This window comes from Tursiops truncatus, chromosome 9 (assembly GCF_011762595.2).
Source record: "Tursiops truncatus isolate mTurTru1 chromosome 9, mTurTru1.mat.Y, whole genome shotgun sequence".
NCBI classification, from domain to species: Eukaryota; Metazoa; Chordata; class Mammalia; order Artiodactyla; family Delphinidae; genus Tursiops; species Tursiops truncatus.
The window spans coordinates 60850797-60865097 of NC_047042.1; the positions used below are offsets into that span (position 1 = coordinate 60850797).

A 14301-nucleotide genomic window follows, 5' to 3' on the forward strand; every position below is an offset into this window, starting at 1 on the left:
CATTCTGGGGTCCATTTCATTTCAATCTCAACCCTGACTGAAAGGAGTAGAGGAAGAAGCCAACAGAAAGAGAATTCTAGAGCAAAGATTATGTTTGTCATTCAGAGATGATAGGATCCCAACTACGGGGCTCATTTATTATGGTGCTGAAATTAGGAAACAACACCAAATTATTTGGAACGGCGCTGACCATAGAACTCCCTGTAATGATGGAAATGTTCTAGGTCTGTGCTGTCCAATATGGTGGGCACCTTGTGCCAACTGAATACTTGAAATGTGGCTAATGAACCAGGGCACTCAATGTTTAATTTTACTTAATTTTGAAGAATTAAACAGTCACATGTGGGTAGTGGCTACTGTATTGGGCAATGCAGGTTTGGAATGTTAACCTCTCTACTTCAGGAGGCTGTGGTTGGCAATAGAATCAACCATCCAAGCAGTCTGATGGAGGACATGGGGCCCAGGGGAGCCTGGAGCTGCCACCTGTCCTCCAGGAAAGAAAATAAGCCAGCACTTCTCTCTGGGGTGAAGACAATCAGATCTCCCAAGGCACAACCCACCAGCCCACAGGCCACCAGCCTGTTTCTCCCATTTGCTAATAAGCGTCATTCTAGGCCAACCAAATCCCCAAAGTATGAGAGATGCAGCATTTGTTTGATCTGTTTTTGACTGTCTTGTTTTGGAAGTTATTTCACAGTCCTTGTAGTCAATTTTCTGTTCTGAAGTTCTGGAATTTATGTTAATTCATTCATGTATGTGTTCTGTCATTCCTCAAGTGTTTATGGATCATCCACTGTCTTCTGAGCACTGAGGTTCAGAGATAAAATCAGACACAGTCCAGGCTTCCCTGAGCTCACACCATCCTGGAGGGAGCCAGCAAATATCGATGACCCACTATGTTCAGTGCTGAACAAATGTCAGTCCAGGAGCCCGGAAGAGCTGTGGGGCAGGGGATGTTCAGTGCTGTCAGGCAGGTCTTAGGAGAATTCACAGAGGAGGTGAAATTTGGGCTTGCTTTGAAAAAGAATGGAAAGGAGGGAGTATTTCAGACCTAAGAACACCTGAATGAAAGCAAAGCAGGGTGGAAGCAAAAGAATCTATTCCACCTCCTGTGGGGGTAAATCTTTCTGCCTAGAACCTGAGTTTTGTACCTTGTGATCAGGTGGACTTGGTTTGCTTTCAGGCTTCACACCACTGACTTGGGACTTGACCTTAGACCTGCATCTTTACCTCCTTAGAGTCTTGCTTTCTCACTGGCAAAAACAAATGATACATGTAGATTTTGTTAGGTTTTTGTGAGGATTAAATGTAAAAACACCTGTGAAATGTTCTAGTCCTCATCCTGGCAAGAAGGAGGGACAAAAGTTAATTTTCTGTCTTCATTCCACTGGACAGCTCATCTTCCATGTGGGCCTTTCTTGGAAACAGCTGCCCCGGCCCAGAGAACCACTTGACAGGCCTTGTCTGGGGTTACCTTGGGTTGAATGAATTCCATTTGTTTCTTCTCGAAGGATTTGCTCTGGCAGGAATGACAAATTTCATAAAAACTCAACTCCTGATACACCGCAAGTCTTCACAGGGTAGACACTTGGTGAGGAACCAGTGGGAGAAAAGAGTGTGATATGTTTTGCATTTTTGAAGATTTTCTCTGTTGCATGATACTTTTAAAATTGAACAATAGCAGTAAATTTAATCTCAGCAATACCTGCGGATTTTGAATCTAAAGCACCCAGTAGGTGACGCACCTGTTTCCACTGGGGAAGAATGGCTCACACCAAGGGTATTAGAGAAAGGGAGGGCGACCACCCAGATAATTCCCACCCAGATTGTTGACGAGAGGCCAGGTCCAAATCTTAAGTTCAGTCCAGTAAGGAAAACAGGATCTGGCAAGTGAAGGATGCCTGGGCTCAAAAAAGGATCTCGAAAGCTCTTCTCCCTATAATCCGGGATCCATATAGCTACGTAAGACACATTTTTCTGATTGAGCCACCTTTGGGATGCAAAAAATTTTAAACTGTCCTCAGGACAATTCTGTATAGAGAGCATGCAAACATAATTTGAGAACACAAATACACACTGAGAAGCATATGTGGTTCGACGAGGAGCTTTGGAGCCAGACCAGTGGGGTACCACTAACAGCTCAGGCGTTTGCTAGCTATGCCTCTGTGGCAAGTTACTGAACCTCTCTTAGCTTCGATGTCTTCGTCTGTAAAAACCGTTTGGTTATACCTCCTTTCCAGGTTGATGTGACAAGTAATTGAGATCATGCACTGAAAGCCTCTGGTTCCCTAGACATTAATTCAATTTTAGTTCACCTCTCTTTCCCATCACTTTCCTCTTGGTGTCTGAGACCTTGTTTACATCATTTAGGTGGTTCACCAACAGATACTGTGCTGCACAAAGTGCACCTTCAACACATACATGCACGCACACACACACACTGATGTCATCCTTTCAGCTCAATCAAAACAATTCAGGATCACTGATCTCCAATCTCAGTTCTGCTCCCTTCACTCTACTTCCTCCTCAGCCCCTTCACCAGGCAAAAAAGAATATGAAGGATGGACAAGAAAAGAAAATGACACTGCAGAGGGAAGAAGGAAGCAACAAGTAAAGGAGACCCAAAATCTCCTGGTAGGTCAGAAAATCTAATGACTAGATCAGAAAATGCAAGGAGATTAGGGAAAATGAGAAAATTACAGGGAGGTAGACCACGGAGGGCCTTGCAGGACATGCACAGGATGTGGACCTTCATCGTCCCATCAGCAGTCAGCCATGGAGCGGACATTACAGGAAGGGGTGACACTGTGGTTTGTGTTTCGCTGCATGGGGGTTGGGGGTGGGTGTGGATTGGGAGTTGGTCCCTGAGGGAGGCAGGTAAGGGAATCAGGAACCATAGCTCAGCAAGCCAAGATCACGGAAACCTGCAGGACCCTAAGTATGGAAAGGGAGCCTGAGGATCAATGGGTGAGTGAGTTTAGCTCTTTTCGGAAGCTCCAGCCAATCACTGGCTAGAAATCACCTCCTAATACAACTAAACACAACATCATTTGGGGGGTGGGAGGGAGGGAATTATACTTTTTAATAAGTAGACAAAATACTTCTAGGAATACCTTTTTCACAATACTCCAGGCATGGGCCAACCTTCCAACACGTTAACCTCTTGCCACCAGGCTGATCTGACTCACGTTCTGGCCGAGGGAGAGGGAAGAGATGGGTAGGAGGACATTACTTTCCCTGAGTGACGATTTTGCATTGTTTATTTTCCCAGAGCTCCACCCCTCCTCTGGATCTGATAAAGCGGAGAGTTACTCAGAAAGGACTCGCCCCAGTGGAGGAGAAATTATTGATGAAAAGGGTACATCAACCCAAAGATTGATTGCCTTGCATTGAACACACCTGTGCAGGTGTTTCCACACCCACCCAGATGTTCTCGTTCACTGTGTAGAGCCAGGAAGCCCAGACACGGGCTGTTGGAGGAGGGACTTTGGTGTTTCATTTTCCTAAGACATTTACCTGGGAAAGTTTCTCCATCCTGAGTCTCTACTCCCGCGTGGTTTTATTCATCTTACGGTGGTACCAGTTGAATTACAATAAGCAGCCGATTTTAGGCTGCTTTGGATGGACTTAGTCATTTTTTAGGCACCAATTCTGAGGCTTGATTTTATGTGTCAACTCGGGTAGGCTAACATATTCAGTGGTTTTGTCAGGCACCAGTCTAGATATTGCTGTGAGGTCATTTTTAGATGTGATTAACTGAAATCAGTAGACTTTTGAGTAAAGCATTGGGCCTCATCTAGTAGTTGATGGCCTTGAGAACAAAGCCAGAGATTTCCCAAAGAGCAAGAAATTTGGACTCGAGACTGCAAAACAGAAACCCTGTCTGAGTTTCCAGGCTTCCAGCCTGCCCTACAGGTTTCAGACTTGCCAAACCCCACAACTGCATGAGCTAATTCCTCAAAACCTCTCTCTCTCTCTCTCTCTTGCTCTCTCTTTCTCATTGTGTGTGTGTGTGTGTTATTGGTTCTGTTTCTCTGAATAACTCTGATGAATATACCCACACACATAGAGTTCTTCATTCCCACAAAATGTGTTTGGTCTACTTTAGGTTTAATAGCTAATATGGCTAAAATCAATAATGATGAACTGTAAACCCAAGGGACACCTTTTGGATTAATTGGTGGGTGTTCTTGGATCTGATTCTCAAAAGAGAGGGTTAGTAGAACCCTGAGGTCTCATCAATTAGGGGACAGGAGGACGGCTTAGGTGGGTGGAAAAAGTGATTCATCTTGATACTGAGGTGAGATTGGAAGATGGTTCTACCGTTTTAGGGAGAAGTATCGGGTTCTGAGCTTGGAATTTCCATTTTTAAGGGAAAGCTATTCCATAGCTTGATTTGTCCGAAGGAAAGAATAAGAAAGATTGGCATTCTGCTGATGTCCATTTTCTTTTATTCCTTAGCTGAAGATGAAAGTGTCTGTCTCAAAGGACACATAAATATTTATGAAATAAATTGACTTACGATGCCTCATTTGTCACCTCTCACAAGGATAGAGATTGAGTGCCTCTTTGTCTTCTCCTTTCGTCTCTTCTCCGATTACCTGGATCACATCTGAGCCCCATAATTCAAGTAGTGATGCTGGGCAGGGATCTCTACTCCTGGTTATGGTTTTTGGAAGTTGCTGTCGTTTGCTGGACATAGTGGACCGTTGTAGTCACCCCTCTGTGGCAGGGATGGTGAGAGGGGTGGGATCCCACTGTGGTGGGATGACAAGGATGCCTAACTCACCAAGCACACTCACTCGAGGCACCTTTTAAAATAGTCTTAATTACCCTATAGGCAGAGATGTTATGATTCAGATTAAACAGATAAAGAGACTGAGGTACAGGGAATCAAGTCACTTGCCTAAATCCTCACAGGTAGTAAGCAGGTGTTCTAGAACTGGAGTCCAGGCTTTTGCATTGAGGTCTCCTCAATTGCTATTTCTGTTCCTGCCCTTCTGGAATTCCATGGTACAAATGTCTCCCCTATGCATGTATCCTTTTAAAATTACTGCTAAAACACTGGCCACTAAAATGCTTCTACCGTACATGAAAATGTTTTGGATATTAAAGAACTGATAAAATCTCCCTCCACCCCACGCCACTCCGTAGCCCTGGAAACTGATGAAGATGTTTTCGAAAGGCATTTATCGCACAAGTTTTTTTTTTTTTAATAGAATATGCAACTTTTTTTTTTTTTGAAGATGTTGTGGGTAGGAGTTTATTAATTAATTTATTTATTTTTGCTGTGTTGGGTCTTAGTTTCTGTGCGCGGGCTTTCTCTAGCTGTGGCAAGCGGGGGCCACTCTTCATCGCGGTGCTCAGGCCTCTCACTATCGCGGCCTCTCTTGTTGCAGAGCACGGGCTCCAGACGCGCAGGCTCAGTAGTTGTGGCTCACGGGCCTAGTTGCTCCGCGGCATGTGGGATCTTCCCAGACCAGGGCTCGAACCTGTGTCCCCTGCATTAGCGGGCAGATTCTCAACCACTGCGCCACCAGGGAAGCCCCCTATCGCACAAGTCTTTACTGAACAGCTACTATGAGGAAGGTGCTGTGGGATTGGATGCTGAATGAGACTCAGCCCCCACCCTCTAAGAGCTTAATCTTATGGGGGAGTTGAGACATGTGTACAGGTCATTAGAATCACAGATATTATACCTGAATGTTAAAGGTCAGTTCACATGGTCCCCTCTCGAGTCAGAAAAGGGCCTCAAGACTTGGCAACCTGCTGAAGTCCCAGAGTAATTTAGTGGAAGGGTCTCTTGGCTCCTAGTCTGCGTCTCCACACAGCTGTTCTCTAACACAAGCCAGAGTGCTTTAAAGCCACGGTTCCCAAACTGTGCACCGAGGAGCTCTGGGGTGCCTCGGGATGTTTTAAGTTTCAGAGGGAAATCCAGCAGTACTTGATATCTGTGAGCCTCTGTGTGAAAGGTGAGTTCCAGGTAGTTCACAGTTTCAGTACGCACTGAATTTCTTTTGAGGATGTCATAGCTTTTGGAAGCTGGATTTTTGACAATTGCTGTCCTAAGTGGCAAGTATCATAAAAGATCAATATGGAACAGGAGAGGAGGGTGGTGGCGTCCAAGCTGATTCCAAGGTTTGAGAAACTGTGCAGGGGCGGGGTATGCATATATCCTACTGATCTCGGGTGGCCTCAGCCGGCAGAGGCTTGAAGCAGGATTTTGGTTCCCCAGCCAGAAATTGAAGTCAGGCTGTGGCCGTGAGAGCGCTGAGTCCTAGCCCCCAGACCACCAGGGACCAGTGGCCAGTGACGAGGACCTGGCCCATCAACTGTGTAGAAATGAATTTCCACATAGAGACGGAAAGTAGTGAAACAAGGAAAGTGTTTATTAGGGGGAGAAAGTGTACAATGTGGATAGATGCACAGGCGGGCTCAGAGAGTCGCACCCTCGTGGTAGTTTGAATCACTTTTATGGCGCATTTCCTTAGGGTTTCCTTTGGCAAATCATCTTGCTTTGCCTGGTTCTGAGTCCATATTTGGTATATCTCAGGGTCCTCCCGTGTGTACGTGTGTATCTCTTAGCCAAGATGGATTCTAGCAAAGAAGCCTATGGGTAGGTTGACATCTTCTACTATGCGGTGGTGCCTCCTCTCTTTTTGACCTTCAAGGAACCTTTCTGCATGTGTGTAGCTGGGAAGGTCTCCTGGACTTTGAGAATGAGGAATACGTGGTCTTCTATCTCTTATCTAGGCAGGGCACGGCTTCTCCCCCCTCCTGCTATTTTGTAGTTTCCGTCCACAGAGGACAAACTCCAGCTGCTTAGCCTGGGGCCCATCTAGCTCCAGCCTCACTACTAGCAAGTAATTGTGCTTATTCAAGAATAAAATCAAAACATTACAGTTTTCTTCAATTTACATATACATAATTGTTTAATGGCTACTAAGCTGTTAGAACATAATACTTAGTAAGTTGTTTGGAACTAACAACTTAAAAAACAGAATAGGAATTTCTTTTGAACCAAAGTCCTGAGCAAAAGCTGCTGAGACAATGAGAAAGTTTGGGAACGTCTGCAAATTAAAGTCTTGCTACTCAACGTGATACCAGCGCCTTTGGTAACCCCTAAGAGCTCATTAGAAGTGCAGAATCCCCTGCTGAAGCCAAAGCACAATTTCATTTTTTACAAGGGACACTGGTGATCCCTAATACTTGATTCACATTTGGAAAGCACTGCATTTTAGCATCATAAGGGCAGTATAAGCAAACGGCCCACACCTGTCATCTCCTCATCAGACCACACAGAGAGCCTCCATTTGAGCAGTCAGAACTCAGATCCCGCCCCCCTGATGCTCACTAGCTATGGATCTTGGGTAACATTGTGAACTTTGAGCCACAATTTCCTTACTTGCCAAGGGAGAATGATGGCTGATCCTGTCTCTTTGAGGTGATTAAATAAAGGTTAAGCGAGATAATGCTTACAAAGTAGAATGCCTGGCCCAGAGTAGAACAATAACTATGGTTTCTTTTTGCTTCCTGGGTCTGCAACTCTAGGACAGGTGACCGTCTTCTTTTTCTACACCTTTGAAAGGTCACAACTGCGGGAGGGAGACATCAAATTTCATATTCAGTCGTTGGATTGATGACCACACCTACTATGATAGCCAAGCAAACGTAAACACACCCTCTCTTTCCAGGTCTTGAACCAAGGAGTGCAGCCTGGAAATGTGTGTAGGTTTGCCTTAGGGATTTCCCTGTGTCCCTACAATATGGGGAAACACTGCAGACAGGCTAACAGGCAGAGAAGAATTTGCTTCGGGGATGGTGGTGCGTATGTGGTAAAGTACACATAACATAGCATCTACCATCTTAACCATGTTTAAGTGTACAGTTCAATGGCACTAAATATATTCATATTGTATAACCATCTATCCCCGGAACCCTTTTCATCTTGTAAAACTGAAACTCTGTAACTAAACACTAAGTCCCCTCCCTCCAGCCCCTGGCAACCACCATTCTACTTTCTGTCTCTATGGATTCAACTACTCCAAGTACTTCATAAAAGTGGAATCACACAGTATTTGTCTTTTGTGAATGGCTTATTTCACTCAGCATAATGCCCTCAAGCTTCATCCATGTTGTAGCATGTATCAGAATTCTCCTCCTTTTTAAGGCTGAATAATAAGTAGTCCATTGTATAATATACCACATTTTGTTTATCCATTCATCCATCTATAGACACTTCGGCTGTTTCCACATTTTAGCTATTGTGATTAGTGGTACTATGAACACGGTGTACAGATATCTCTTCCAGACCCTGCTTTTGATTATTTTAGGTATATACCCAGAAGTGGAATTGCTGGATAATATGGTAATTCTGTTTATAATTCTTTGAGGAACCACCTTACTGTTTTTCACCACTTCACATTCCTACCAACAATGCACAAGGTGTGGGGTTTGTTTTTAAGTTCTTTTCCGAGCAGCATGAATGAATGACCTTGCCTGACAGACACATTCTCCCCTAAGACTGTGAGCTCCCAAAGCTGAGGGACACTGCCTCACTCCTACTGGACTCACTGCACACCTAGGGCAGTGCCTGGAAACTAGAAATATTCAATTAGTGTTGGCTGACGGTTGTCCCCAGCCAGCCTCCATTCTCCTCTAGCCTGAGGGTAGCTTTTCTTCCTGCACAGCATCGCCACCTGCTGGAAAAATTATCACATTGCAGTTTCCTGTCTATTGTTAGTGCCTTTAATACTCAGCAAACGTTGATTTGCAATATTCAGATTTTTGTGATCCTTTAGACAAGACTGAGGTTTATTTTTTGCTCTGTGAAGTTTTTTTTATCAGAGATAAAAATGTAATAGAGTTGGGCTTTCCTGGTGGCGCAGTGGTTGAGAGTCCGCCTGCCGATGCAGGGAACACGGGTTCGTGCCCTGGTCCGGGAAGATCCCACATGGCACGGAGAGGCTGGGCCCGTGAGCCATGGCCGCTGAGCCTGCGCGTCCGGAGCCTGTGCTCCGCAACGGGAGAGGCCATAACAGTGAGAGGCCCGCGTACTGCAAATAAAAAAAAAGAAAGAAAAAAGAAATGCATTTCCATCATAATTGTACATTAAAAGGTCAATAATTTGTTTACTAATATAATCATGTTGTTTTGCTCTATTTGTTCTAGTCCCAGTTTTATAAAATCCTTGTAATTAAGGTCAGTCTCTACTAGATTCTGTGATTAAATATCTTTTAGTCTCGGATTGTGTGGTGCTGTGACTTTTTATCTTTTGTTTTTTTTAGAAATTTTATTTATTTTATTTATTTATTTTTGGCTGCGTTGGGTCTTCGCTGCTACGTGCGGGCCTTCTCTAGTTGCAGTGAGTGGGAGCTGCTCTTCGTTGCAGTGCGCTGACTCCTCTTTGCGGTGGCTTCTCTTGTTGCGGAGCACAGGCTCTAGGTGTGCGGGTTTCAGTAGTTGTGGCTCGCGGGCTCTAGAGCACAGGCTCAGTAGTTGTGGCGCACGGGCTTAGTTGCTCCGTGGCATGTGGGATCTTCCTGGACCAGGGATCGAACCCGTGTCCCCTGCAATGGCAGGCGGATTCTTAACCACTGCACCACCAGGGAAGTCCCTATCTCTTGTTTTTATATTTCTTTATGTTTTATCTTTCCTGGGCATTAATTATGAGAAATTCGGAGAGTTTACATGAGGTGATAGTAACTAGATTAACTGGTTTTATCTTAATTTTACATCTCTTTTAAGTTTATAATATATATCTTACCTTATAAGTTATTTAGTTTTAGTTATTTTCAATATTGAAATTAACTTTAGTTATTTTCAATATTAGTTATTGAAACTTTAGTTATTTTCAATATTATTAGCTTCTTTATTCCTTTATTAATAAGGTCTCTCGAGTTCTTATTTTTCTCTAAATTGTATTCTACTCTGTTTTTAACTACTTCATATCTTATTCTTAATTAGTAGCTTCAAGTGTATCTTCAGTTATTTTCACCCATTTTCATCTTCTTTAAGATTCTTCTCACCAGGTGGCTGGTTTTATACCAGTTTACATTCTACCTGACTGTAACCAGAATTGTTTATCTTCCTTCTCGGAGGTCATGCATATATTCGCCTGGCATGTGGCTCATCATAGGGCCAAGGAGGAATGAGCTGAGCTAGGGATGACAGGAAACTTGTTAGGACCGGAATGGAAGGGATCTGGGGTGGGAAATGGCTGCAGGCGATATTGGAGAGATAGAGGTTCCAGATCATATACGCTCTGATTCTCTGCCTAAAGCATCCCCAGATTTAACAACACTTTCTGCCTTTTCTCTTTCTACTTACAGCTCAGGCACAGCCCTCATCATGTTGTTTGTTCATAAAGTTACCTCCCCACTGGATGAGAGCTCCTGGAGACCAAAGGTTGCATCTTAATCACTGTTGCATGTTCCCAGCACACAGCACAGTGAAGTGATTCAACCACCAGTGGTCAATAGAACAGTGAATGAATGGTACTCAAAGCCAGGAACGAGGCATAAGCAAAGAAAATGAAAATGGCGTAGCATGTATGTACCTTCATGGACAATAACACACGTCCTACACGTTCAACTAAGAAAACAAAGAACAGTCTTGTCACAGGACTTCTGTTTGCTCAAAAAATCCTGAGGCCCTGTTCTCTCCTGCTATTAATCGGTTCTGAACATAAACTAATAAGACAACACCTTCCTAAGGTCTTATTGGATGAGAGTACTCTAGACTCTACAGTTTCTGTTCTTTCAATAACTACAAGTTTCCTATGCATTGGGGCTTTAGGGTTACTACTGAATTGGATTCAAGACTCACTCCCCAGTCTCCTTTCACTGAAACACGGCATTGGTCCCCTCTGAGATCTTGGCTTTCCAGATTCTCAAAGCTTCATTTCACTGAATCCACCCAGACCACCAAAAGTAATGCAAAGTGCAGTTGGGGATAAGGGCAAGTAGCCTCTGAACATGTGGAAATTATGGGGTGTGGTCCTCTTGAAATGTCTAACTCAAATTGGAACCTTCTTCTGAGTTCCTGACCAGCAAATCAAAGGGCTAATTGTGTGTCTTACAAACTCTACACGTGTGGAGCAGAATAATTGGTTTCCATTCTGTCCCCAGTACCCTCCCTCTCCACCTGCTCCATCCTGCACCGCCCCCTGCCCCTGTGCTCTCCATGTCTGGACCCGCTGCCTTAATCTACCCTCACTCATGCACACACTCCTCCCTCAGCCCCCTCCAAGTTCTGCTGATTGTACTTTCCAAGTTCTTATCAACTCGACATCCCTCACTATTTCTAGTGCCACTCCTAATCAGCCTCGACTCCTCCCAACCTCTGTGGTCTCCTTGTTGGCTTCTTAGTTTTCTCTGTTTACCCCTTCTAATCCATTCTCCTTTGGGCAGCCATGATGATTTTTGTAAAAACACAAATTTTATCCCACTGGAAACTTGCTATATTTTTCTGGAACCTTCCCCTTACACTTAAAATCAAGTCCAGGATCCTCAATGTACCTCTACAAGCGTTCCAGGATTTAGCCCTTGCTTGTCCAGAGAGGTTCACCTCACGCCAGCCTCCCAATTGGTCACAATGCTCCTATAATATGGGCCTTTTTTCAGATTGTGTATGCTTTTTGTTCATGGTCTTTCTCCTTGTTAGAATGTTCTTCTACCCACTTTTTAGTTTCTTAATTTCTACCCGTCCTTCAGATGCCTGAGAACTGCCCCCCTACAGCAATTAAGATAAAGGGAAGCAAACAGGAGCGTAAGAAAAAACAGTAGCTTGTAGTTTCAATGGTGTCAACAAACGGAAATCATAAGATCACATCAGCGCTGGATAATTGCCCAGAGAACGCAGTGTGCGCACACGCACGCACACACACACACACACACAAATTCTGTTTTTTTTTAAAAAAAACTAAAATGTAAGCATATTAATGGAATTTTAGGGAAGCAAGGTCTTTTACTTAGGAATAGGCTTCAGAGGTAGCAAGAGAAATAATAACAGTTACTCAAAGAAATATAAGTTTATTTTTCTCACACGACACTAAGTCTCAAGGAGTCAGTCTAGGAATGGTATAGCAGTTCGGTGATATAAGCAGAGTCATGGGCTCTTTCTAGCTTTCTGCTCCATTTACATTCAGTATGTTGGACTTTATTTCCATGCTCATCAACACCTCACAGACCCAAGATGGCTGCTGCACATCCAGGCGAAAGTCTCTATTCCAGGCAAGAAGGAGAACTGGAAAAGGCAGCTTATAGCTCATTAGCTGAAACTGTGTCACATGGCTGCCCCTACATGTAAGAAAACTGGGCAATTGAATGTTAAGTTTTACAGCTTCTCCAGGAGAGACAGGTGAAAAGGAAAGGGTTTAGAAATGGAGATTGTGTGAGCATATGAGCATGCTAGGGCTAGTAAAGTAATGGTACTGTAATTAAATGGTAATTAATTAATTAAATGGTGTTGATTAAATAGTTTATTTCCATATTTTAAATGTCACAGGTATTGTCTCTTACTTAGCATCCAGGACTTCTGCAATTTGTCTCCCAATATGTCCCCCGATTTTATTTTATTTTCTCCATAGATTAAGATTTCTTAGTGTGTTCATGTGTGTATTATTATTTTTTTTAAACAATAGGACTCTTCAAGGACCTGTGTTTGCTAGCAGAGTAAACCTGTTCAGAAATGGAGCAACACTGTTATGAGAATGAGAATGGTTTTCTCCACAGCCACCTGCCCTTTTACATTCCAAGATTCATCCAGCTAAAAACTATCATCATTAACAATAAAACTTCCTTTTATAAAAGGGAAAAAAAAAAAAAAAAGATCCCGGGGAACTCAACAAACATTTCATGCCTCTAAGAGACACCAGGTGGCAGTGCAGCGTAAGAAGTGAGTGGATCTAGTTGTATCCATACCTTGATTCCATCAAATTGAATAAATAAATATAATTTTTAAGTGTGTGCCTTATCCAGATCCTTGTGCCACCAGTTCATCATGGTTTCAACCTCCTTTCCAGAAATGAGCTATGCATGATGCCCTTTGCGTGACACACATTTCATTTGGCTTATTAACATAAAAATTCTCTTCAGATGGGAGATTGTTTACTGGAAACACAACTGCGTTGTCTAATGCAACATCACCCAAGGCATTTTAGGAAATGATGAGTTCACACCTTGATATTTGTGTCCACAACTCTGGGTCATATGGGCCCTCCATGGGTAAATGTTTGTGGGGCAGAATGGCTTAGGCAAACTACCTACTTTTAAGGGTGAGGCTCTAAGGGCTAAAGCTGTATTCTTTTCTCCTCTAGGAATTTTGAACCCAAAGATAAAACAGAGACACATATGAAGAGCAAAGTCGCTTTTTCTTTTTTTAAAGAAAAGTATAGTGGCACTTTCATCTTCAAACATATATTCCTTTTTCTGAATCCACTGAGATTTCAGACTAAGCTATACACCTTTGTCTGAAATGATATAAACTGAGTTGCTAACACGGATGTTTACCTATGGACTAGCTGCTATTATTACTCAACAAATTAACTTACTGGGTTTGTGGTGTAGGGAGGAGGAGGTTTTTTTTTTAAAAAAAAAAATCTTTCGCCTATACAATCAGGAAGCAAGCTGAAAAGGGTAAGTTAGCCTATTCATCTTGACAAGATATTCAGGATGGAACAGTGCCAAGCATAAGGGAAATCTAACTCTTTTCCTATGAATCCCAGAATTCTGCAGAAGATAAAGATGACTCACATACCAGAAAGTTCTTTAAAAGCATCACTTTATTTGCTATAAGAATATAATCTGGCCCGTCCATACAACCCATCATGCAAAAAATCATGGTAGGCATTTTACAAGCAATGCAGAATTTCAATACTTGTACATTTGCTCAATTAAAAGATTAGCAAAGGCTGAAGAGTAACAGCTTGGGATAAAAGAATACAGAAGGAGTCAACTTTCTTCCTCAGGATCATGGCTTCCAATACCAAGGAGCACAGTCAAGAAAGCACAGCTGGGCTTCCCTGGTGGCGCAGTGGTTGAGAGTCCGCCTGCCGATGCAGGGGACACGGGTTCGTGCCCCGGTCCGGGAAGATCCCACATGCCGCGGAGCGGCTGGGCCCGTGAGCCATGGCCACTGAGCCTGCGCGTCCGGAGCCTGCGCGTCCGGAGCCTGTGCTCCGCAATGGGAGAGGCCACAATAGTGAGAGGCCCGCGTAACGCAAAAAAATAAAAATAAAAATAAAGCACAGCTACAATCTCAATACCTAAGACTGAAGATACTGAGGGACAGGTGAGGACC

General features: G+C 43.5%; 1 protein-coding gene across 3 annotated transcripts in view; it reads right to left on the reverse strand.

The window, feature by feature from the left end:
- Positions 1 to 8013: 8013 nt before the first annotated feature.
- PDE1C (phosphodiesterase 1C) overlaps positions 8014 to 14301 on the reverse strand; it is a 600432-nt gene continuing 594144 nt past the window's right edge. For 2 of the 3 annotated variants that reach the window (XM_073809805.1, XM_073809806.1), the window contains one exon: positions 8015 to 9056. In XM_073809805.1, the coding sequence (XP_073665906.1) occupies positions 8815 to 9056 (242 nt within the window). In that variant the 3' untranslated portion in view covers positions 8015 to 8814. Of the gene's footprint in view, positions 9057 to 14301 lie in introns of all 3 variants that reach the window. The other variant, XM_073809804.1, reaches the window with a different exon arrangement.